This window comes from Haliotis asinina, chromosome 4 (assembly GCF_037392515.1).
Source record: "Haliotis asinina isolate JCU_RB_2024 chromosome 4, JCU_Hal_asi_v2, whole genome shotgun sequence".
NCBI classification, from domain to species: Eukaryota; Metazoa; Mollusca; class Gastropoda; order Lepetellida; family Haliotidae; genus Haliotis; species Haliotis asinina.
This window is the reverse complement of record NC_090283.1, coordinates 67,880,353-67,907,941: the sequence shown is the minus strand read 5'-3', so window position 1 is coordinate 67,907,941 and position 27,589 is coordinate 67,880,353. Positions and strand designations below refer to the sequence as shown.

Here is a 27,589-nt window from a genome sequence, read left to right as displayed (position 1 = left end):
CAAATACACGTGATTTTATTAAAACAGAACAAAGGCTATACAACACGTTGAATCTGTTGAGTTGATAACTGTTCATATGGTTAACGTCTTTGTATGAAGCGCCTGGAGATTTTTTAGGATGAGCGGGTCATTTGGCGCCAACTTCAGTGCATTCTTGAAGGCTGTCTCCGCTTTCTCATTGTTCCCAGTTCGATGATACAGAACACCTAGAGACAGAGTAGAACATATACATGAAAAGTTGAATTTGATACACAGGTAGTCATGTCGTTGCTCTGTTTATTTAGGATGAAATTCTCACAGGGCATAGGATTTTGTCTCATGTATGATCGAGCTGGGTTGTACGCTTTTATCATCACATATTTATTTGGCTTCAATATCATGTCAGAGGCCACCGTACACTGGATTCACATACTGTGCCCACGAGGGGAATCGGTGTGACCAACGGACGCTTTAACCACTAGACTACCCCACCGCCCCCTTCCTCCTCTAAGGGCCTTGGGAATACCTTAATTCACATCTTCGATGTTCGAGCAACACACTCGACAGAAAGACTACAAAGAAACCAGAGGGTGGTTATTCAGAAATTTTAACAGTCAAAATGTATACTGATGTAATGACCCAAAATGTATACAGATGTAATGACTCAAAATGTATACAGATGTAATGACTCAAAATGTATACTGATGTAATGACTCAAAATGTATACTGATGTAATGACCCAAAATGTATTCAGATGTAATGACTCAAAATGTATACTGATGTAATGACTCAAAATGTATACAGATGTAATGACTCAAAATGTATACAGATGTAATGACCCAAAATGTATACAGATGTAATGACCCAAAATGTATACTGATGTAATGACCCAAAATGTATACAGATGTAATGACTCAAAATGTATACTGATGTAATGACTCAAAATGTATACTGATGTAATGACCCAAAATGTATTCAGATGTAATGACTCAAAATGTATACTGATGTAATGACTCAAAATGTATACAGATGTAATGACTCAAATTGTATACTGATGTAATGACTCAAAATGTATACAGATGTAATGACCCAAAATGTATACAGATGTAATGACTCAAAATGTATACTGATGTAATGACTCAAAATGTATACAGATGTAATGACTCAAAATGTATACAGATGTAATGACTCAAAATGTATACTGATGTAATGACTCAAAATGTATACTGATGTAATGACCCAAAATGTATTCAGATGTAATGACTCAAAATGTATACTGATGTAATGACTCAAAATGTATACAGATGTAATGACTCAAAATGTATACAGATGTAATGACCCAAAATGTATACAGATGTAATGACCCAAAATGTATACTGATGTAATGACCCAAAATGTATACAGATGTAATGACTCAAAATGTATAAGATGTAATGACTCAAATTGTATACTAATGTAATGACTCAAAATGTATACAGATGTAATGACTCAAAATGTATACAGATGTAATGACTCAAATTGTATACTGATGTAATGACTCAAAATGTATACAGATGTAATGACCCAAAATGTATACAGATGTAATGACTCAAATTGTATACTGATGTAATGACTCAAAATGTATACAGATGTAATGACCCAAAATGTATACAGATGTAATGACTCAAATTGTATACTGATGTAATGACTCAAAATGTATACAGATGTAATGACTCAAAATGTATACAGATGTAATGACTCAAAATGTATACTGATGTAATGACTCAAAATGTATACTGATGTAATGACCCATAATGTATTCAGATGTAATGACTCAAAATGTATACTGATGTAATGACTCAAAATGTATACAGATGTAATGACTCAAAATGTATACAGATGTAATGACCCAAAATGTATACAGATGTAATGACCCAAAATGTATACTGATGTAATGACCCAAAATGTATACAGATGTAATGACTCAAAATGTATAAGATGTAATGACTCAAATTGTATACTAATGTAATGACTCAAAATGTATACAGATGTAATGACTCAAAATGTATACAGATGTAATGACTCAAATTGTATACTGATGTAATGACTCAAAATGTATACAGATGTAATGACCCAAAATGTATACAGATGTAATGACTCAAATTGTATACTGATGTAATGACTCAAAATGTATACAGATGTAATGACTCAAAATGTATACAGATGTAATGACTCAAATTGTATACTGATGTAATGACTCAAAATGTATACTGATGTAATGACTCAAATTGTATACTGATGTAATGACTCAAAATGTATACAGATGTAATGACCCAAAATGTATACAGATGTAATGACTCAAATTGTATACTGATGTAATGACTCAAAATGTATACAGATGTAATGACTCAAATTGTATACTGATGTAATGACTCAAAATGTATACAGATGTAATGACCCAAAATGTATACAGATGTAATGACTCAAATTGTATACTGATGTAATGACTCAAAATGTATACAGATGTAATGACCCAAAATGTATACAGATGTAATGACTCAAATTGTATACTGATGTAATGACTCAAAATGTATACAGATGTAATGACTCAAAATGTATACTGATGTAATGACCCAAAATGTATACAGATGTAATGACCCAAAATGTATACAGATGTAATGAACATAGATTGTGTTTCCCATGTGAAGTAGTAGGATACAAGTTGGATATTCCTGTAGTATGTACCAAACATGAACGATATATCTGTCGACATCTTTCACCAGACTGCATGATTATTCTTGACGTAACAGTCGCCAGACATTGAGGATGTGCCTATCGGTCACACATATCAGATAAGGAGGATATGTGCATAGCTTACATACAGCATGGTTTAAACTCCCACACTGCGAGGTAGTCGATATTGGGCGCTAACGCAAAATTTAAACTATATAGAATTTAGACAAAAACGATCATAATAGCAAAAAATGAAAATTTCATCGCTTAAGGTATGGCTGTCGGAGGGAAGTAGAAGCATCATCTCTCGTTTGATGGAATTCTTATTTTGAACTGAAGGTTTAGAAATAACAGGCTGTCATTATACATCAATCATATATGGTTGGCTCACAGGTGTAGCTGACATACCCAGATTCAGAAATAGATACGGATTCTGGTTGTCTCGCTTGATGGCGTCCTGCAGGTGTTTTTCGCTTTCCTTGTATTTCTCTGTCTTTAGGTAAATAGTAGCCAAGCGAAAGGTCAACTCCGGTTCATATTTCAACACCTCAAGCGCCTTCTCCCCAACCTCAATGGCGCGGTCGTATTTCTCTGGATGCAAGAACAGCTGAGTCACATACAGAATACATTTCTCTTGAAGGAAATCGTTCAGGAAGCCAATTATTGTAAGTGGGTTTACTGGATAGGCAGATATATCGTGTATACAATAAATGGGAACACAGCTTGTACAAAGAATCTGAATCTTACAGGAGCATAAGGAGAAAACGGACCCCATCAAAAACGTGAAAACCGCCACCACTTATATCTTACTTAGAACACCCAGAAGATGGAGGTATTGTACTCGTGCTGAAACCTTTGAGCATCTTGCTTTGAGCATCCAGAAGATGGAGGTACTGTACCCAGGCTGAACCCTTTAAACATCTTACTTTGAACACCCAGAAGCTGGAGATACTGTGCCAAGGCTGAACCCTTGAAGCATCTTACTTAGAACATCCACAAGCTGGTGTACTGTATCCAGGTTGAACCCTTTAAGCATCTTACTTAGTTTATCCAGAAGCTGGAGGTACTGTACCCAGTCTGAACCCTCTTAGCATCTTACTTTGAACATCCAGAAACTGGAGGTACTGTACCAAGGCTGAACCCTTGAAGCATCTTACTTAGAATATCCAGAAGCTCGAGATACTGTACCAAGGCTGAACCCTATAAGCATCTTACACAGAACATCCACAAGCTGGGGTACTATGTCAAGGCTGATCCCTTTAAACATCTTACTTAGAACATCCACAAGATGGTGTACTGTATCCAGGTTGAACCCTTTAAGCATCTTACTTAGTTTATCCAGAAACTGGAGGTACTGTACCCAGTCTGAACCCTCTTAGCATCTTACTTTGAACATCCAGAAACTGGAGGTACTGTACCAAGGCTGAACCCTTGAAGCATCTTACTTAGAATATCCAGAAGCTCGAGGTACTGTACCAAGGCTGAACCCTTCAAGTATTTACTTAGAACACCCAGAAGCTGGAGATACTGTGCCAAGGCTGAACCCTTGAAACATCTTACTTAGAATATCCAGAAACTGGAGGTACTGTACCAAGGCTGAACCCTTTAAGCATCTTACACAGAACATCCACAAGCTGGGGTACTATGTCAAGGCTGAACCCTTTAAACATCTTACTTAGAACATCCACAAGCTGGTGTACTGTATCCAGGTTGAACCCTTTAAGCGTCTTACTTAGTTTATCCAGAAGCTGGAGGTACTGTACCCAGTCTGAACCCTCTTAGCATCTTACTTAGAACATCCAGAAACTGGAGGTACTGTACCCAGTCTGAACCCTTTCAGCATCTTACTTTGAACATCCAGAAACTGGAGGTACTGTACCAAGGCTGAACCCTTGAAGCATCTTACTTAGAATATCCAGAAGCTCGAGGTACTGTACCCAGGCTGAACCCTTTAAGGATCTTACACAGAACATCCACAAGCTGGGGTACTATGTCAAGGCTGATCCCTTTAAACATCTTACTTAGAACATCCACAAGCTGGTGTACTGTATCCAGGTTGAACCCTTTAAGCATCTTACTTAGTTTATCCAGAAACTGGAGGTACTGTACCCAGTCTGAACCCTCTTAGCATCTTACTTTGAACATCCAGAAACTGGAGGTACTGTACCAAGGCTGAACCCTTGAAGCATCTTACTTAGAATATCCAGAAGCTCGAGGTACTGTACCAAGGCTGAACCCTTTAAGGATCTTACACAGAACATCCACAAGCTGGGGTACTATGTCAAGGCTGATCCCTTTAAACATCTTACTTAGAACATCCACAAGCTGGTGTACTGTATCCAGGTTGAACCCTTTAAGCATCTTACTTAGTTTATCCAGAAGCTGGAGGTACTGTACCCAGTCTGAACCCTCTTAGCATCTTACTTTGAACATCCAGAAACTGGAGGTACTGTACCAAGGCTGAACCCTTGAAGCATCTTACTTAGAATATCCAGAAGCTCGAGGTACTGTACCAAGGCTGAACCCTTCAAGTATTTACTTAGAACACCCAGAAGCTGGAGATACTGTGCCAAGGCTGAACCCTTGAAACATCTTACTTAGAATATCCAGAAACTGGAGGTACTGTACCAAGGCTGAACCCTTTAAGCATCTTACACAGAACATCCACAAGCTGGGGTACTATGTCAAGGCTGAACCCTTTAAACATCTTACTTAGAACATCCACAAGCTGGTGTACTGTATCCAGGTTGAACCCTTTAAGCGTCTTACTTAGTTTATCCAGAAGCTGGAGGTACTGTACCCAGTCTGAACCCTCTTAGCATCTTACTTAGAACATCCAGAAACTGGAGGTACTGTACCCAGTCTGAACCCTTTCAGCATCTTACTTTGAACATCCAGAAACTGGAGGTACTGTACCAAGGCTGAACCCTTGAAGCATCTTACTTAGAATATCCAGAAGCTCGAGGTACTGTACCCAGGCTGAACCCTTTAAGGATCTTACACAGAACATCCACAAGCTGGGGTACTATGTCAAGGCTGATCCCTTTAAACATCTTACTTAGAACATCCACAAGCTGGTGTACTGTATCCAGGTTGAACCCTTGAAGCATCTTACTTAGTTTATCCAGAAGCTGGAGGTACTGTACCCAGTCTGAACCCTCTTAGCATCTTACTTTGAACATCCAGAAACTGGAGGTACTGTACCAAGGCTGAACCCTTGAAGCATCTTACTTAGAATATCCAGAAGCTCGAGGTACTGTACCAAGGCTGAACCCTTTAAGCATCTTACACAGAACATCCACAAGCTGGGGTACTATGTCAAGGCTGATCCCTTTAAACATCTTACTTAGAACATCCACAAGCTGGTGTACTGTATCCAGGTTGAACCCTTGAAGCATCTTACTTAGTTTATCCAGAAGCTGGAGGTACTGTACCCAGTCTGAACCCTCTTAGCATCTTACTTTGAACATCCAGAAACTGGAGGTACTGTACCCAGTCTGAACCCTTTCAGCATCTTACTTTGAACATCCAGAAACTGGAGGTACTGTACCAAGGCTGAACCCTCTTAGCATCTTGCTTAGAATATCCAGAAGCTCGAGGTACTGTACCCAGGCTGAACCCTTTAAGGATCTTACACAGAACATCCACAAGCTGGGGTACTATGTCAAGGCTGAACCCTTTAAACATCTTACTTAGAACATCCACAAGCTGGTGTACTGTATCCAGGTTGAACCCTTTAAGCGTCTTACTTAGTTTATCCAGAAGCTGGAGGTACTGTACCCAGTCTGAACCCTCTTAGCATCTTACTTAGAACATCCAGAAACTGGAGGTACTGTACCCAGTCTGAACCCTTTCAGCATCTTACTTTGAACATCCAGAAACTGGAGGTACTGTACCAAGGCTGAACCCTCTTAGCATCTTACTTAGAATATCCAGAAGCTCGAGGTACTGTACCCAGGCTGAACCCTTTGAGGATCTTACACAGAACATCCACAAGCTGGGGTACTATGTCAAGGCTGATCCCTTTAAACATCTTACTTAGAACATCCACAAGCTGGTGTACTGTATCCAGGTTGAACCCTTTAAGCATCTTACTTAGTTTATCCAGAAGCTGGAGGTACTGTACCCAGTCTGAACCCTCTTAGCATCTTACTTTGAACATCCAGAAACTGGAGGTACTGTACCAAGGCTGAACCCTTGAAGCATCTTACTTAGAATATCCAGAAGCTCGAGGTACTGTACCAAGGCTGAACCCTTTAAGCATCTTACACAGAACATCCACAAGCTGGGGTACTATGTCAAGGCTGATCCCTTTAAACATCTTACTTAGAACATCCACAAGCTGGTGTACTGTATCCAGGTTGAACCCTTGAAGCATCTTACTTAGTTTATCCAGAAGCTGGAGGTACTGTACCCAGTCTGAACCCTCTTAGCATCTTACTTTGAACATCCAGAAACTGGAGGTACTGTACCCAGTCTGAACCCTTTCAGCATCTTACTTTGAACATCCAGAAACTGGAGGTACTGTACCAAGGCTGAACCCTCTTAGCATCTTACTTAGAATATCCAGAAGCTCGAGGTACTGTACCCAGGCTGAACCCTTTAAGGATCTTACTTAGAACATCCACAAGCTGGGGTACTATGTCAAGGCTGATCCCTTTAAACATCTTACTTAGAACATCCACAAGCTGGTGTACTGTATCCAGGTTGAACCCTTTAAGCATCTTACTTAGTTTATCCAGAAGCTGGAGGTACTGTACCCAGTCTGAACCCTCTTAGCATCTTACTTTGAACATCCAGAAACTGGAGGTACTGTACCAAGGCTGAATCCTTGAAGCATCTTACTTAGAATATCCAGAAGCTCGAGGTACTGTACCAAGGCTGAACCCTTTAAGCATCTTACACAGAACATCCACAAGCTGGGGTACTATGTCAAGGCTGATCCCTTTAAACATCTTACTTAGAACATCCACAAGCTGGTGTACTGTATCCAGGTTGAACCCTTTCAGCATCTTACTTAGAACATCCAGAAACTGGAGGTACTTTACCCAGTCTGAACCCTCTTAGCATCTTACTTAGAACATCCACAAGCTGGTGTACTGTACCCAGTCTGAACCCTCTTAGCATCTTACTTAGAGCATCCAGAAACTGGAGGTACTGTACCAAGGCTGAACCCTTGAAGTATCTTACTTAGAACATCCAGAAACTGGAGGTACTGTACCAAGGCTGAACCCTCTTAGCATCTTACTTTGAACATCCACAAGCTGGTGTACTGTACCCAGGCTGAACCCTCTTAGCATCTTACTTAGAACATCCAGAAACTGGAGGTACTGTACCAAGGCTGAACCCTTGAAGCATCTTACTTAGAACATCCAGAAGCTGGAGGTACTGTACCAAGGCTGAACCCTCTTAGCATCTTACTTAGAACATCCAGAAACTGGAGGTACTGTACCAAGGCTGAACCCTCTTAGCATCTTACTTTGAACATCCAGAAACTGGAGGTACTGTACCAAGGCTGAACCCTCTTAGCTTCTTACTTAGAACATCCACAAGCTGGTGTACTGTACCCAGGCTGAACCCTCTTAGCATCTTACTTAGAACATCCAGAAACTGGAGGTACTGTACCAAGGCTGAACCCTTGAAGCATCTTACTTTGAACATCCAGAAGCTGGAGGTACTGTACCAAGGCTGAACCCTCTTAGCATCTTACTTAGAACATCCAGAAACTGGAGGTACTGTACCAAGGCTGAACCCTCTTAGCATCTTACTTTGAACATCCAGAAACTGGAGGTACTGTACCAAGGCTGAACCCTCTTAGCTTCTTACTTAGAACATCCACAAGCTGGTGTACTGTACCCAGGCTGAACCCTTTAAGCATCTTACTTAGAACATCCAGAAACTGGAGGTACTGTACCAAGGCTGAACCCTCTTAGCATCTTACTTAGAACATCCAGAAACTGGAGGTACTGTACCAAGGCTGAACCCTCTTAGCATCTTACTTAGAACACCCAGAAACTGGAGGTACTGTACCAATGCTGAACCCTCTTAGCATCTTACTTAGAACATCCAGAAACTGGAGGTACTGTACCAAGGCTGAACCCTCTTAGCATCTTACTTTGAACATCCAGAAGCTGGAGATACTGTACCCAGGCTGCAGTGTGTGTTGGTGCCTCCTGCGTTACATTGTGGAAGGCGTCGATGGCGTCTGTGTGGCGTCCTAGGTGCCAGTACTGGTGGTAGTAAACATTACAATTACCACCATGGTTATCAAATGGTGGCCAAGAATACACTTTGCTTTGTGAGTATTGGTCATTGGATCAGTTGGGTCAGTTAGTTTCTAAACATTACCCTTCACACAAGCATCGAAAGGAGACCAGCATGTTGTGTGTGGATGCCCGAACATTTCATTGCATTCATTGAATGTCAGTTTTGGTTTCCTTGATGTACACATATGTCCCTGTTACTTGGGTTCGACTGGTGATTTATTTACATCGGGATTACAGTTTTTAATATTCAGAAATATTGCAGCTGTATGGCGGTGGTCTGTAAATAATCAAGACTGACTCAAACAATGCAGTTATCAGCACCATAAATATTGATCTACTCAAATGGGGTAGGGTGACATGTCTGCGGGCCTGACGACCCGATCCCGTTAGTCGTCTCTTACGACAAGCATGAGCTGCAGAAGACGAGCATCCACACTGTGCATCGCATGAGAGTGAACGAGTGTTGAGGATGAACAAGCATACTTACCAGATTGGCTAGATTATACATGCAGTCTGTGTACACCCTGCAGCGGAGGAGACCGCTGTGGAAGCTGTTGTTTGCCGACTGTGTCTTGTTTAACTCTGCCTGTATAACCCCAAGATTCAGCCACGTCGCGGAATGATCTGGACTGGGAATATACGGCATGAACAATAAGTGGGGGGAACAGAGAAACATGTGTGCGTGCGTGCGTGCGTGTGTGTTTGTGCGTGCGCGCGCGCGTGTGTGTTAGTGTGTGTGCGTTTGTGTGTGTTTGTGTGTGTGCGCGTGCGCGTGCGTGCGTGTGTGCGTGCGTGCGTGCGTGCGTGCGTGCGTGCGTGTGTTTGTGTGTGTGTTAGTGTGTGTGCGTGCGTGCGTGCATGTGTGTGTGTATGTGTGTGTGTGTTTGTGTGTGTGTGCGTGTGTGTGTTTGTGTGTTTGTGTGTGCGTGTGTGTGTTTGTCTTTGTGTTTGTGTCTGTGTCTGTGTCTGTAGAGATACCGACACTTATGTCACACAATCTGCTAAAATATCTTCCTGTTGGTTTACAATCTGGAAAGCGTAATCAGAAAACTTATGTTGCCCTTTATATTGCTAAGTAAACTAGATGAGAAACAGGCCCTCTTGTGAAACCCGCAAATAAGGGTGAGATAAGGCATAAGTTCAGGAGAGTCTCAGATTCAAAACGAGGTTTTTGATCATAGGATTGTATTATGACAATATTCATATCCAGTGTGATTCATTATCACACTAAGCTTTGCGTTATCGGTTTCTTCACAAAAGACCAGTTCAGTTATGGACAAAAAAAAAGCACGTGCGGCATCAAACAATATGCTCCGGGGCGTCATGACATTCATTTAAGTTGCTAAAATACATTTTAATTGGAACAGTATATTTATGCACCCCTCGGTAACGTGTTAACCAAACTTAAACAATAACTCAAAAACAGCTATGACAAGAAAATGCACATTGTTAAGAGTGAGTGAGTGAAAGAGTGATTTGGATTTACTCCACTTATATAAATACCACGGCGGGGGACACAGACGCGGACTTTACTCACTGTACCCATGCTGGGAATCAAACCCGGGTTCTCGGTGTAACGAGCGAACGCTTTAACCACTAGGCTACCCCACCAACATTCAAAGGAAGTAGGCTTAGCTGTTACATTCTGTTGCAATTCCATTGCATTACATGTCTTATGTATTTTGACAATAACGGTTTTATAACCATATTCGGACAATTCAGAATCAGATAATTCATATTTCCTTCATAATGGTTGAATAATGTATAGAGTGTATCACCGCATATGAGTAACAAAGCTATTGTGTGTTGAAATTGATCACGAATACATACATTAGCATACAGTGGACAAACTTTGATCAAATAGGTCAGTGTGCACTCGGTTTTCTGAACGTTCCCAAGCTGCCGAAAGAATTATGAGGTTAATGGTCACATTAACATCTCATCCTACCGGGTACCCAGTCAAGTATGAGCTATCGGGTCCACATTCAATCAGTGTACTTCATTAAGGTATATATGGGCCGTTGGGTTAGGTTACTGATTAAAAAGTTCGCCTGTCACTCCGACCACCCGGGTTCGATTCCCCACATGGGTACAATGATTTCTGGTGTTCCCGCCTTGATATTGCTGTAAATATTGCTAAGAACGACATAACCTTCTATCATTCCCTCACTCACTCATTAAGGTATGGTACAGCAAGCACAACTAAAGTCATGTAGTAAGACTAGCATCATACTGTACCTGGCATTTACAGCCTTCTTCAGCAACTCCTCCGCCTCAATCAAGATGGCTTTCTCTTTCAGGACCGACGCCAAGTTGGTGACCTGTGCACACACATATTGCGCGTTGAGTCTGGGGAAATAAGAACAGCATCAAATAACAACTTGTCAGACACAACCATTGGCTTCCTTACTGCTCAGAAGCATAATCAATTTAACTTCACTTATTTACAGTTTAATCAGCAAAACAAACAATTCAGTGATTATGGGGAATATCTGTTGAAAGTGAACTGTATGCAACCATCCCAACCAGATAAGCCTGCGTTATAAATCAGTGATGATGATAGTGATGATGGCGCTAATTTGCATACGTACTTCAAAGCCACCCTGATTTGCTCAACAGCGATATCCGTATGGTTGTTTTCCTTCTGTAGTCTGGCAACGTTCACGTGGATCTGTGAATATGTAACATCGTAGGGTTACAAGTTCAGCGTTACAAGCTCAGTGTTACAAATGTCTATTTGGAAGATCCGGGTTAATCATTAGAAATATCTATCGTCTCTCCTTGTTCATTGTATCATAAGCTTGCATGTATGGAACGATTGCAGAAATCAGGTGATGGCTTACAGAACATGTGTTTATGAAACACTGTCAAAGAGCATTTCTACCAGTGGTTGGCTTATAGAACGCGTGTTTATGAAACGGTATCAAGCTGTATTGATACAAGGTGCTAGCGAAAGTGTGTGTGTATTATGTACCAACCGTGGAACCTGTCATAAACATATACCAGTTGTTTCAAGTGAGTGAGGTTGGTTGTACGCCGTGTTTAGCAATATTTCAGCAATATGAAGGCGAGGGGCACAGAAATGAGCTTCGCACATTGTACCAATGTGGGGAATCGAACCTGGGTCTTACCACTCGGCTACCTCACCGTGCAGTTGTTTCAAACCTCAAATGGAGTCCTTCTCGTGTATTCTAACAATACATAAGGGGCCATAAGGGGCAATTCAGAATCAGGTCATTTATATATATCGTCAATAGTTGAATAATATTGAGAGAGTAGCAACTCATGAGGGTAACAAACATGCGCCTTACTGCGTGCTGACTTTGACCACGAAAACATACCTTAGCATTTAGTGGACAAACTTTGAGTCCAGATGTAAATAAGGTCAGGTCATCTTGAAACTCTTTGCTCCTCTGAAAAATAGGAAACGTAACTTTACGACACATGACAAGAATATTCAGTAAATTCACCAGTAAAGTCCCCAGTTACTTAAAATGTGTATCAGTAAACGGTATGTATAACAGCAAGCATAAGAAACAGGTTAAAATGTACCCTGGATAGACTGCAGGCAACTATTGTCGCCATGGCTGTTATGTTCCACGTATTCGGTGTTTGCATGATTACGAGGGATTATCATAATCCTAGTCGTAGATCAAAGTGTTATGGAGGCCCATTAAGTTTCCGTACGTAAGCACGTATGTCCATGTACGCGTACTTGTGATTGAGTGGATGATTGTACTGCTCCAATATTACTCTTCTTTTACTTGTGCTAGCCAAATGAGATACCATGTCGCAGCTTAACCCGTCCGCCGACATATACCAATGGCTCCGAACCGACTATTCTTTGATGTATGCCCTCACTAGTCTTTGATATATGCCTTCACTGTTGAGCGTGTTAGCTCTCACCGCCAGGCACTCTTACAAGAGGACTACACGTGTAGAAGACCCAAATAGCACAATAATTAGTTTTCCGTATTTTCTGTACACACACACACACACACACACACACACACACACACACACACACACACACACACACACACACACACACACACACACACACACACACACACACACACACACACACACACACACACACACACACACACACACACACACACACACACACACACACACACACACACACAATTTACACATGGTCATCTATACGGCATAATTCTGAAAGCGATAATATATTTACTACTCACAGACACATATATAGGTGTGTGTGTGTACGTGTGTGTACGTGTGTCTGTCTGTCTGTCTGTCATGAGACTTACCTCAGTCGATCGTAAGACAAACAGCACAGCCAGGAGCAAGATTACGCCGGATACAATCTGCAGTACAGCACACAAAGTTGACAATATCAAATGGAGAACAGAAATCAAAGACTGATTGGTCCTGACTTCTTACACCAATTTCTGGGGCGTTGGTATTGACAAGCATTAAAATCGTTCGCTCGTCAAGCCGTAGAGTCATTTTAATCATTTTCCGACATGGGAACAACTTGTGAAGCCCTCTAAGGTACCGTTCATAAATTATGGGTAATGAGGTGATGCTGATATTTATGGAGAAGCATATACAATGTGAAAGTTCTTCAATGTTTGAAGCGCCATACTGGCAACGGCAAACGAAGGAGGGACCTGGTCTGGTTCATCACTGTTCGTTTCATCATCGTCACATTCCGAATCAGGTCGGGAGATTCCGTTGCGCTGATCGGATACTGCCTTCACAATGTCGTCATCAGAGGGGCGTTCTGTAATGACAATACCATTGTCTGCTGAGATAAAGTCTTCAAGGGTAACATCGCAGGAAATGTCAGACACTTTTTTCAGTTCGCTCCACGTATTTTTCAAGTAAGACAAAGGCACATTTTAATTTTCATCATCAGTGTCGACAGCCACAGGTGCATCAGTAATCACAAAGCCACCTGTCTGGAAACAGTTCCGGATACGCGAGCTTGTCACTTGACGCCATGCTCTGTGGATCATCTCGATGGCTGTCAGGAGGGTGATTTCATGCTGTTGTTTGTTAAAATGCTGTCAGTATGCCTTTCATTACTTGGCATCGGTATGATGCCCTGGTCCATAGGCTGAATCTTTGATGTCGTGTTAATTAGTGTTTCCTGGGACTCACGGGGATTACAAATCAGTTCGCTATAGCCGGTAGTTCGTTATAGAGAATTCGTTTTTCACGACTATTTTATATGATTACATATAGAGGTTTATTCGGGACTTTTAAAACAGTTCGCAAAAGCTGTCAGTTCGATATATCCGTGTTCGTTATAAAAGTAGTCTACTGTATAACATACATGTTATACAGAGAACCTTCATCATGAAGGTTGGCCATCTGTCATGGCCCATCTTTCATACTGTTTCAACAGTTATTGCATTACCGTAAGAGCACACGAAACATTCTGTGCTTCGATATTATATGACAATTTTGATACCGATCTGAAACTTCCTTATCATTTACACATCGACAGTCAACATTTTCGATCAAATACGTTTGGTGTGGAACATTCCAAAAGGAATGCTTAATTTAAAATATATTTAAAAATGATACTTTTCATCTCTTACAAATAGCTACCTTCTTGGCTGTTGGATGAAAATGAAGGCAGATCTGTCTGGCCCCGAGCACCACCAACATACAGAAGCCAGCACAGGACAGGTACAGAATCCTCTCTGCGATCACGAAGCCCACACGGAAAAACAGGTTGCTGGCTGGCAGGAAGGGAACTCCTAACAATGCCAGGGATGTTATCAGGATCCTGCAAGGTAATATAAACATACATAGAAAATGTCAATGCCAGAGACAGCCAAGGTTGTTTTAAAGAGATTGCACAGAACGTAAAACCCAGCACAGTAGTAAATCTTACCAACACCACAACCCTGAAGCCTAAGTTAACATACCATAAAAATTCTGGCATATATTCACAGTGCTATATATACTCCTTTTGTGAAATACATTGAAATCTCTATAGTCATATATATTAGACATGCCAGTTTTTTATTTTCCCATTTCATCCTGTCATACACGAAACATAGATGGATAACAACCCGGGTCTGCCTCTTTCCTTGAAAAGGGCAGTATATTTCAAAAATAGGACAGCAACAGGTTTACTAAAATTTCTAATGCAAGAATCTATTTAGAGGATACTAAACATCCTTGTAATATCATTTTAATTAAACGAGTTAATAATTTTATATCACAAGTGTAATGTTGCCATAAATATTTTACAATGTAGTATCTTTCACTGGCGAGTAATAAACATAAATATTAACCAGCATACCTGCGTCTTCTTGTGAAATCGCCTTGATAACAGCAATATAACAAGACACTAAAGCCAACCCAGAGCGAAATGACTGCCAGTATTCTGGGATCAGCCAATGAGGTGATGACAGGTATACAACCCATCGACCAATCACAGCACAGCCACCATGGATTCAACAACAGCCAGGTGTTGATTGCATAAATGTAGTTGTAATTCAAAATCTGAAAGAAAGAATATACGGCGATATACCCACGCTATGTAACTACAGTGCTACACGATTTTGCTATTGTGCGTTACAAAGGATCACGAAATGACACGAAAAAAAACCCCTATTGAGCATCTTACTTTCAATATTATACCATCACATGATTTATGGTAGCGGAAATTCTCCCTCTGTACCTTACTGTAAGACAACATGCAGCATCTTACTTTAAATATTATACCACCACATGATAAATGTTAGTGGGAATTCTCATACTGTACCCTAGTGTGTATGGCAACAGATAACCCATTCAGCATCTTACTTTCAATATTGTTCCGTTAACCATGGTGTGTGGATTGTCATCCACTGAGAAGTTGGGGGTTGATGATCTCATTATCCACAGCCTGATGAGGAGGAGTAAAACGCCGGTCAGTAACAGGATGAGATGACGTTTGATGAGACCCGCCACCCATTTCTTCTGCAAAAACAACGACACGTATTCGTTAAAATTAATTTCAGTTGACTATACCTTGCATGTTTAGATCCCATTAGTGCTTTGTAATTTCAGGTGGACATAATTTTACCATATTTCACCATATTTTCGGAAAGGAGAGAAATGAATACAGAAAAAAACCTACATCAGCACATTACATTCACGACACTGACAGATCAATAACGCTGGTGGTTGACAGACATCTATCAGGACGACCAAGGGCGACCAACTGAACCAACAAGAACGCTTAAAAATGATACATTAAACAATATGCAAAATGTATACGGAATATTTTGTTGTATGGATCCGCTACAGGAACGTACAGCATGAACACCGGTAGAATATGGCACCTATCCTAACCCAACCCTAACCTAACGCTAACCGTAATCCTAACCTGACCCTAATCACCTACAAAATAGTATTATGGTGTGTTTCTAAAGTTTGTGGTGCTGTAATCTAAAGGCAGGTCATACATCAATGTCTGTCCATGACAATTGCTGATTAAAGTGGCAAGAACATTTCCAAAAGGTTCAAGCTGTTATGTAGCACGAGGACGTCAGGCAACACTTGCCAGGGCTGCTGTATCAGAATTACCATAGTCACTCAGTCTCAGGCTTAATCAGATGCATTGTGCTTTCATGGAACCCAAACCTGAAAAACCTTTTAGTCATAAATGATGTTAAACTCTGTGCTGAAGGTATATATGTTCCAAAAACATTTGCTGGTGTCCACATATGAGAATACTGTCCGCTGTATTTAAACGATGTTTGGGTCTGTCAGTTTACTTTATTCTTCACGAGGAATATGAAGGTCAAAAGATTCGTTAGTTCGTTCACATTCACCTTACTCCAGTTTTTCAAAGACAGCAGCTTGAAAGGGTCGAGCCTACACACAATGACGATGTCGAACACGCTACATATGCCCTAGAAATACAACACAAGTATCAATCAATAACCAAGAGGCAATAATGGCTTTTAGACTGGACATATGTCGCAGTCTAAAAGTGTTATTCGTGGTCTGGCACGCAAGTCAAAACATTGATTAGATAACCGTCTCGTGTCCTGTTGCGCTACTTAGTGGAATAACCTGTCCAGAACTTTTGGACTAATTCATTTAACTGGATACGTAAATATTGATAAGTATGGCTTGATACTTCTAAGCGCATGTATATTGCAACACTACGCTCCTTCTAATCCATGTAAACACATCGTACAGCCAGCTCTGGCAAACAGAAACCTGGAAATCGTGGAAATCCCAAAACGGGGCTTTGCCGCTATGAAGGTTTGGCGGTCTGGTACGGAATTGATATTATATCAATCTTATTGTGCGTTACAAAACTACTCTGAATAAACGCAAACAACACGAGACAGGTGTAACCAGTGAGCCAGATGAATTGTGAATCATTTCACGACCTCATTAAACAGGGACAGTATGTAACGTCTATGTTCACACTTTGCCATGAAATATGGAAATACGCTGTTATTAAAATTAAAATTCATTTGTAACTACCATTTTCTTGTGACACAAGGATTTGGAATTCAATGTGTTCAGAATCGTTTGTGATGTCTATTTCCACTTTCACTCGAGAAAAATGTCTGAATAGATTAGTGAGACGCGTGTTTCGATTATTTCGACTCGATTATTTACAGACCGCCGCCCTATAGCTTGAATATTGCTGAGTGCGGCGTAAAACTAAACTCACTCACTCACTCATGCTCTAGAGTTGACGTTTCTTATACATTTATATTTTCTGTGTAAGTTGTCTTCACCCGCGTGAGGAAATGAATTATTCTTAACATGGAGTGACAGGATAGTTGTTACAAAGTTGTAGTGTAAGGGGTCTCAGGTCTGATGAACGTTTGAAACATAAGGTTACCGTTATTCCCAAAGCCACCTCTCTTCTCCATGAGACAATTACAGCAGGCGCCACAAAGATTATACAGAATAGTAATTAAGTTGGGGGACTGCTTACTATGACAGTGATGCCCTGCTCCTTACAGAAGGTGGACACGACACACAGACACATACTGGCCAGTATAGACACCAGGGAGAAGGACTCGGGACGGTAGCTGACCAGACATGTAGCTGGAAGAAAATGAAGACGCATTATTGAGAACAATAAACCCGTGAATAACGCACTTCAAAGAGATTACTTATACACAGGATCAACAACTTAACTACAATGTAGTCCTCAACGTTCAAACTGCTATTTCGGCCACATCCAGCAGCCTGATAATATTAGCTGCACGTCATACACGTGGTTGGTAGTGTGTCCTGTGATCTACTGCCGTTATATAACCATGAGAGAACTAATTCTTGCTACTGATTTGCACACCTGAGTTTGAAATGAAGAGGACAAGAGAGACCGTCTCATCTATTTTTAAAATTTGGAAGCAACAGAGTGGCAATAATTAGTTTAACTAGCATGCTTTTCTTTCTGAGCTTACAATACTATCCATCGAAAATTTACACTCACTAGAGTAAATGTAGCCACTTCAGTCAACTGCCCTAACATAGATTTTGCAAAATATTCCATTCTGTTTAAAGGCACAAAACCCAAATTCGTAGCGTTGGAAAAGGTATTGTCACATGTTCAGTAAATAATGAAACTCAATGAAAATTTGGGAGTTTTTAACAAAGTTGTCCACATGCAGATATTTGCACATGTTTTCAGCAATTTGATGCACGATACTCATACAATTCACCTGCATAGGGTTTGCAGTTGGTTCCCCTAGTTGAGAAAGTCATCTTCGACCTACCTTATATAATACACGACCAATAGTGAGCGCTTTAGGTGAGTTCTGATCTGTAGTGTATGAGTCAGCGTGCTAAACAGTCCCCTCCGTTCCGGATGGCAAAATGGATGATTTCAACTTTCAAATAGCCTTCATGCCGAGCAATATTTCAAAATATCACGCCTTCTAGTGTTTCACACCTTTTGAGGTACAATCGTTCATGCTCTCTCTGGGATAGTAACAGGACCTCAGTAAAACTTTCAACACGTTTTATGGCAGACATATGGAGTTCGTTTCACAATTAGATTCACAGGAACAAAAGTAATGGCCGATACGATTCCTGTTTTGTTTACAATACTGTACGATTGTTTCTGGAGAGGAGTTCACCAGCCTTTCCATAATGTTTCAGAGTGGTGCCCCCATGGGGAAGAGTACTATCAACTATTTGCGAACACCCGGTGTCAGCACGTTTTGATAGTGATTCACAAACACGTGATCGGTAAACGTGTCTCATGTTGCCAGTCGCTGGAGTCGATATTATGGATATGGAAAGGGCTTGGTTGTTTCTATTTCAGCTGTTGAATGCGGCGTCAAGCAAACACATACTCTTGATATAGTCAGAATTGATAAACCGACTCTGGTTTTAACAGAGAGTTAATATGGATATGGAAAGGGCTTGGTTGTTTCTATTTCAGCTGCTGAATGCGGCGTCAAGCAAACACATACTCTTGATATAGTCAGAATTGATAAACCGACTCTGGTTTTAACAGAGAGTTAATATGGATATGGAAAGGGCTTGGTTGTTTCTATTTCAGCTGTTGAATGCGGCGTCAAGCAAACACATACTCTTGATATAGTCAGAATTGATAAACCGACTCTGGTTTTAACAGAGAGTTAATATGGATATGGAAAGGACTTGGTTGTTTCTATTTCAGCTGTTGAATGCGGCGTCAAGCAAACACATACTCTTGATATAGTCAGAATGGATAAATCGACTCTGGTTTTAACAGAGAGTTAACATGGATATGGAAAGGGCTTGGTTGTTTCTATTTCAGCTGTTGAATGCGGCGTCAAGCAAACACATACTCTTGATATAGTCAGAATTGATAAACCGACTCTGGTTTTAACAGAGAGTTAACATGGATATGGAAAGGGCTTGGTTGTTTCTATTTCAGCTGTTGAATGCGGCGTCAAGCAAACACATACTCTTGATATAGTCAGAATTGATAAACCGACTCTGGTTTTAACAGAGAGTTAACATGGATATGGAAAGGGCTTGGTTGTTTCTATTTCAGCTGTTGAATGCGGCGTCAAGCAAACACATACTCTTGATATAGTCAGAATTGATAAACCGACTCTGGTTTTAACAGAGAGTTAACATGGATATGGAAAGGACTTGGTTGTTTCTATTTCAGCTGTTGAATGCGGCGTCAAGCAAACACATACTCTTGATATAGTCAGAATTGATAAACCGACTCTGGTTTTAACAGAGAGTTAATATGGATATGGAAAGGGCTTGGTTGTTTCTATTTCAGCTGTTGAATGCGGCGTCAAGCAAACACATACTCTTGATATAGTCAGAATTGATAAACCGACTCTGGTTTTAACAGAGAGTTAACATGGATATGGAAAGGACTTGGTTGTTTCTGTTTCAGCTGCTGAATGCGGCGTCAAGCAAACACATACTCTTGATATAGTCAGAATTGATAAACCGACTCTGGTTTTAACAGAGAGTTAATATGGATATGGAAAGGACTTGGTTGTTTCTATTTCAGCTGTTGAATGCGGCGTCAAGCAAACACATACTCTTGATATAGTCAGAATTGATAAACAGACTCTGGTTTTAACAGAGAGTTAATATGGATATGGAAAGGACTTGGTTGTTTCTATTTCAGCTGTTGAATGCGGCGTCAAGCAAACACATACTCTTGATGTAGTCAGAATTGATAAACCGACTCTGGTTTTAACAGAGAGTTAATATGGATATGGAAAGGACTTGGTTGTTTCTATTTCAGCTGTTGAATGCGGCGTCAAGCAAACACATACTCTTGATATAGTCAGAATTGATAAACCGACTCTGGTTTTAACAGAGAGTTAACATGGATATGGAAAGGACTTGGTTGTTTCTATTTCAGCTGCTGAATGCGGCGTCAAGCAAACACATACTCTTGATATAGTCAGAATTGATAAACCGACTCTGGTTTTAACAGAGAGTTAATATGGATATGGAAAGGACTTGGTTGTTTCTATTTCAGCTGTTGAATGCGGCGTCAAGCAAACACATACTCTTGATATAGTCAGAATTGATAAACAGACTCTGGTTTTAACAGAGAGTTAATATGGATATGGAAAGGACTTGGTTGTTTCTATTTCAGCTGTTGAATGCGGCGTCAAGCAAACACATACTCTTGATATAGTCAGAATTGATAAACCGACTCTGGTTTTAACAGAGAGTTAACATGGATATGGAAAGGACTTGGTTGTTTCTATTTCAGCTACTGAATGCGGCGTCAAGCAAACACATACTCTTGATATAGTCAGAATTGATAAACCGACTCTGGTTTTAACAGAGAGTTAACATGGATATGGAAAGGACTTGGTTGTTTCTATTTCAGCTGCTGAATGCGGCGTCAAGCAAACACATACTCTTGATATAGTCAGAATTGATAAACCGACTCTGGTTTTAACAGAGAGTTAATATGGATATGGAAAGGACTTGGTTGTTTCTATTTCAGCTGCTGAATGCGGCGTCAAGCAAACACATACCCTTGATATAGTCAGAATTGATAAACCGACTCTGGTTTTAACAGAGAGTTAACATGGATATGGAAAGGGCTTGGTTGTTTCTATTTCAGCTGTTGAATGCGGCGTCAAGCAAACACATACTCTTGATATAGTCAGAATTGATAAACCGACTCTGGTTTTAACAGAGAGTTAACATGGATATGGAAAGGACTTGGTTGTTTCTATTTCAGCTGCTGAATGCGGCGTCAAGCAAACACATACTCTTGATATAGTCAGAATTGATAAACCGACTCTGGTTTTAACAGAGAGTTAATATGGATATGGAAAGGACTTGGTTGTTTCTATTTCAGCTGCTGAATGCGGCGTCAAGCAAACACATACTCTTGATATAGTCAGAATTGATAAACCGACTCTGGTTTTAACAGAGAGTTAATATGGATATGGAAAGGGCTTGGTTGTTTCTATTTCAGCTGTTGAATGCGGCGTCAAGCAAACACATACTCTTGATATAGTCAGAATTGATAAACCGACTCCGGTTTTAACAGAGAGTTAATATGGATATGGAAAGGGCTTGGTTGTTTCTATTTCAGCTGTTGAATGCGGCGTCAAGCAAACACATACTCTTGATATAGTCAGAATTGATAAACCGACTCTGGTTTTAACAGAGAGTTAACATGGATATGGAAAGGACTTGGTTGTTTCTATTTCAGCTGCTGAATGCGGCGTCAAGCAAACACATACTCTTGATATAGTCAGAATTGATAAATTGACTCTGGTTTTAACAGAGAGTTAATATGGATATGGAAAGGACTTGGTTGTTTCTATTTCAGCTGTTGAATGCGGCGTCAAGCAAACACATACTCTTGATATAGTCAGAATTGATAAACCGACTCTGGTTTTAACAGAGAGTTAACATGGATATGGAAAGGACTTGGTTGTTTCTATTTCAGCTGCTGAATGCGGCGTCAAGCAAACACATACTCTTGATATAGTCAGAATTGATAAACCGACTCTGGTTTTAACAGAGAGTTAATATGGATATGGAAAGGGCTTGGTTGTTTCTATTTCAGCTGCTGAATGCGGCGTCAAGCAAACACATACTCTTGATATAGTCAGAATTGATAAACCGACTCTGGTTTTAACAGAGAGTTAATATGGATATGGAAAGGGCTTGGTTGTTTCTATTTCAGCTGTTGAATGCGGCGTCAAGCAAACACATACTCTTGATATAGTCAGAATTGATAAACCGACTCTGGTTTTAACAGAGAGTTAATATGGATATGGAAAGGGCTTGGTTGTTTCTATTTCAGCTGTTGAATGCGGCGTCAAGCAAACACATACTCTTGATATAGTCAGAATTGATAAACCGACTCTGGTTTTAACAGAGAGTTAATATGGATATGGAAAGGGCTTGGTTGTTTCTATTTCAGCTGTTGAATGCGGCGTCAAGCAAACACATACTCTTGATATAGTCAGAATTGATAAACCGACTCTGGTTTTAACAGAGAGTTAATATGGATATGGAAAGGACTTGGTTGTTTCTATTTCAGCTGTTGAATGCGGCGTCAAGCAAACACATACTCTTGATATAGTCAGAATGGATAAATCGACTCTGGTTTTAACAGAGAGTTAACATGGATATGGAAAGGGCTTGGTTGTTTCTATTTCAGCTGTTGAATGCGGCGTCAAGCAAACACATACTCTTGATATAGTCAGAATTGATAAACCGACTCTGGTTTTAACAGAGAGTTAACATGGATATGGAAAGGACTTGGTTGTTTCTATTTCAGCTGCTGAATGCGGCGTCAAGCAAACACATACTCTTGATATAGTCAGAATTGATAAATTGACTCTGGTTTTAACAGAGAGTTAATATGGATATGGAAAGGACTTGGTTGTTTCTATTTCAGCTGTTGAATGCGGCGTCAAGCAAACACATACTCTTGATATAGTCAGAATTGATAAACCGACTCTGGTTTTAACAGAGAGTTAACATGGATATGGAAAGGACTTGGTTGTTTCTATTTCAGCTGCTGAATGCGGCGTCAAGCAAACACATACTCTTGATATAGTCAGAATTGATAAACCGACTCTGGTTTTAACAGAGAGTTAATATGGATATGGAAAGGGCTTGGTTGTTTCTATTTCAGCTGCTGAATGCGGCGTCAAGCAAACACATACTCTTGATATAGTCAGAATTGATAAACCGACTCTGGTTTTAACAGAGAGTTAATATGGATATGGAAAGGGCTTGGTTGTTTCTATTTCAGCTGTTGAATGCGGCGTCAAGCAAACACATACTCTTGATATAGTCAGAATTGATAAACCGACTCTGGTTTTAACAGAGAGTTAATATGGATATGGAAAGGGCTTGGTTGTTTCTATTTCAGCTGTTGAATGCGGCGTCAAGCAAACACATACTCTTGATATAGTCAGAATTGATAAACCGACTCTGGTTTTAACAGAGAGTTAATATGGATATGGAAAGGGCTTGGTTGTTTCTATTTCAGCTGTTGAATGCGGCGTCAAGCAAACACATACTCTTGATATAGTCAGAATTGATAAACCGACTCTGGTTTTAACAGAGAGTTAACATGGATATGGAAAGGACTTGGTTGTTTCTATTTCAGCTGCTGAATGCGGCGTCAAGCAAACACATACTCTTGATATAGTCAGAATTGATAAACCGACTCTGGTTTTAACAGAGAGTTAATATGGATATGGAAAGGGCTTGGTTGTTTCTATTTCAGCTGTTGAATGCGGCGTCAAGCAAACACATACTCTTGATATAGTCAGAATTGATAAACCGACTCTGGTTTTAACAGAGAGTTAACATGGATATGGAAAGGACTTGGTTGTTTCTATTTCAGCTGTTGAATGCGGCGTCAAGCAAACACATACTCTTGATATAGTCAGAATTGATAAACCGACTCTGGTTTTAACAGAGAGTTAATATGGATATGGAAAGGGCTTGGTTGTTTCTATTTCAGCTGTTGAATGCGGCGTCAAGCAAACACATACTCTTGATATAGTCAGAATTGATAAACCGACTCTGGTTTTAACAGAGAGTTAATATGGATATGGAAAGGGCTTGGTTGTTTCTATTTCAGCTGTTGAATGCGGCGTCAAGCAAACACATACTCTTGATATAGTCAGAATTGATAAACCGACTCTGGTTTTAACAGAGAGTTAATATGGATATGGAAAGGGCTTGGTTGTTTCTATTTCAGCTGTTGAATGCGGCGTCAAGCAAACACATACTCTTGATATAGTCAGAATTGATAAACCGACTCTGGTTTTAACAGAGAGTTAACATGGATATGGAAAGGACTTGGTTGTTTCTATTTCAGCTGCTGAATGCGGCGTCAAGCAAACACATACTCTTGATATAGTCAGAATTGATAAACCGACTCTGGTTTTAACAGAGAGTTAATATGGATATGGAAAGGGCTTGGTTGTTTCTATTTCAGCTGTTGAATGCGGCGTCAAGCAAACACATACTCTTGATATAGTCAGAATTGATAAACCGACTCTGGTTTTAACAGAGAGTTAACATGGATATGGAAAGGACTTGGTTGTTTCTATTTCAGCTGCTGAATGCGGCGTCGAGCAAACACATACTCTTGATATAGTCAGAATTGATAAACCGAGTCTGGTTTTAACAGAGAGTTAATATGGATATGGAAAGGGCTTGGTTGTTTCTATTTCAGCTGTTGAATGCGGCGTCAAGCAAACACATACTCTTGATATAGTCAGAATTGATAAACCGACTCTGGTTTTAACAGAGAGTTAATATGGATATGGAAAGGGCTTGGTTGTTTCTATTTCAGCTGTTGAATGCGGCGTCAAGCAAACACATACTCTTGATGTAGTCAGAATTGATAAACCGACTCTGGTTTTAACAGAGAGTTAACATGGATATGGAAAGGAGTTGGTTGTTTCTATTTCAGCTGTTGAATGCGGCGTCAAGCAAACACATACTCTTGATATAGTCAGAATTGATAAACCGACTCTGGTTTTAACAGAGAGTGAATATGGATATGGAAAGGGCTTGGTTGTTTCTATTTCAGCTGTTGAATGCGGCGTCAAGCAAACACATACTCTTGATATAGTCAGAATTGATAAACCGACTCTGGTTTTAACAGAGAGTTAACATGGATATGGAAAGGACTTGGTTGTTTCTATTTCAGCTGTTGAATGCGGCGTCAAGCAAACACATACTCTTGATATAGTCAGAATTGATAAACCGACTCTGGTTTTAACAGAGAGTTAATATGGATATGGAAAGGGCTTGGTTGTTTCTATTTCAGCTGTTGAATGCGGCGTCAAGCAAACACATACTCTTGATATAGTCAGAATTGATAAACCGACTCTGGTTTTAACAGAGAGTTAATATGGATATGGAAAGGACTTGGTTGTTTCTATTTCAGCTGTTGAATGCGGCGTCAAGCAAACACATACTCTTGATAAAGTCAGAATTGATAAACCGACTCTGGTTTTAACAGAGAGTTAATATGGATATGGAAAGGGCTTGGTTGTTTCTATTTCAGCTGCTGAATGCGGCGTCAAGCAAACACATACTCTTGATATAGTCAGAATTGATAAACCGACTCTGGTTTTAACAGAGAGTTAACATGGATATGGAAAGGACTTGGTTGTTTCTATTTCAGCTGCTGAATGCGGCGTCAAGCAAACACATACTCTTGATGTAGTCAGAATTGATAAATCGACTCTGGTTTTAACAGAGAGTTAATATGGATATGGACAGGACTTGCTTGTTTCTATTTTAGTGGTTGTTACAATTGCTTCGTACACACAATAATCACCAACAATGTTAACAAAACAACTTACTGTCTAGGCAGGCTCTTGCATATAGAAGGAATGATGTAATAAAGGCCAAGGCACATAGTAGGTCAGCCCGACCTACGACCCCAGCAACCTATAACACAGCAAGGTCAAAGTCAGCATGTGATGCTTCATGTTTCAATGATATTGTAGATTGGGGTTTCCAGTTCTTGAATCAGAACATGGATGTGAATATGAAAAAAGCGGTAATTATTAAAATACCAATGTAGAGGCCTAGGATCATGAATTGCACATCATTATTTGTCAGTGAGGAAAATGATTGCAGATGATTATAGAAAAGAGTGCATGCTATTCCTGCTAGGGAAAAGGAATAATGGCATGTTGTGTTTAGAGGTTTACACAATTACTGAAGCATACAAATTATTTCATAATGTGTGTTACAATTTCTATACTGGGCAACAAAAGCTGAAATTTCATTTTTCCAAAACTTGCGCTTCTTTTCCTGTTCAGTATATGAAAGTGTTAAGGACATGAATTCTTACATCTAATATCTTGCGCGTTCAAAATAGTTTGTACTCACACTTTCAGTGTGGATTGGATGCACGGCAAACAGTACAGCACACAGGAGAGCAGCTCGGGGCGAGGCAAACACCGGTCTGGCAGATTCCTGGTCCACCTGGTAACCAGACATGAGGACAGAGAATACTGCCAGGAAGATGACCGACACCAAGCCGTGCAGGACGATGTTGACAACATGGAAGCCCCGAGGATGTAGTCCACCTGCCCATGCGTAGTTCCACCTGCAGTGAAATGTCATCTATGACAGTAACACAGGGCTCTACTTTGTGACTCTTTGAGGTTTCTTAATGCTATTCTATTTTCTCACCTATAGGTCAGCACAGTCAGTGGCCTGTAGGACATATGACTCTTTCCATCCAACAGGTTGCCCCAGAAATCATGAGCAAATATGGTGATGAGGGGAGTTTCCGGCAACACATCTCGGTTGTTGGTGATCGCCCATGTGTCGTCATATACAAACCCAGCATCATGGCTGATCGCGAAACACAGCACGGCCAGACAGAAGACGAGGGCAGACGCCACAGAGAAGCTGAGTTTGGGTACAGGTAGAGCATCATCCCACTCTGACTGGAAATGGGTGGTAACGTGGCTCTTGGCCTTGTAAGATCGACCTTTACCACTGCTAGTCTGCTTGTCATGCATTCTGTCACTCAGATTAAATATGCAACAGTAATCATGATATGATAATTCCACAAAGTGAAGAAATGAACAAAGTTCTTTGGCAATCTGAAATCTTCCTGTCGTCCTGGACAACACAGGCCAGCACCCACCAGAGGGGATTGATCAGGAAACGGATTA

At 40.4% G+C, this 27,589-nt stretch overlaps 1 protein-coding gene across 2 annotated transcripts; it reads right to left on the bottom strand.

Moving 5' to 3' along the window:
* On the bottom strand, window positions 1–27,589 carry LOC137281803 (protein O-mannosyl-transferase TMTC4-like). 2 transcript variants are annotated; one of them, XM_067813421.1, is made up of 16 exons: window positions 27,099–27,589; window positions 26,793–27,012; window positions 26,258–26,345; window positions 17,899–18,011; window positions 16,769–16,849; window positions 15,756–15,911; window positions 15,250–15,452; window positions 14,547–14,727; window positions 13,238–13,294; window positions 12,299–12,370; window positions 11,549–11,628; window positions 11,196–11,306; window positions 9,445–9,586; window positions 8,807–8,921; window positions 3,100–3,282; window positions 1–206 (listed from the first exon to the last, which is right to left on the bottom strand). In XM_067813421.1, the coding sequence occupies exons 1-16, from the start codon at window positions 27,431–27,433 to the stop codon at window positions 73–75; spliced, it is 2,271 nt and encodes a 756-aa protein (XP_067669522.1). In that variant the 5' UTR covers window positions 27,434–27,589; the 3' UTR covers window positions 1–72. The 2 variants fall into 2 exon arrangements, with proteins under 2 accessions (XP_067669522.1, XP_067669523.1); XM_067813422.1 differs by lacking the exon at window positions 16,769–16,849 and having other exon boundaries at window positions 27,099–27,588.

Excerpts from the sequence above, each read along its gene's own strand:
- LOC137281803 (XM_067813421.1), bottom strand. The coding sequence starts at position 27,433 with ATGCATGACAAGCAGACTAGCAGTGGTAAAGGTCGATCTTACAAGGCC. Across the intron at positions 15,453-15,755 it reads TTAACGGAACAATATTGAAA|ATTTTGAATTACAACTACAT; the intron begins GTAAGATGCTGA and ends TCTTTCTTTCAG. Across the intron at positions 207-3,099 it reads GTATCTATTTCTGAATCTGG|GTGTTCTGTATCATCGAACT; the intron begins GTATGTCAGCTA and ends CTCTGTCTCTAG.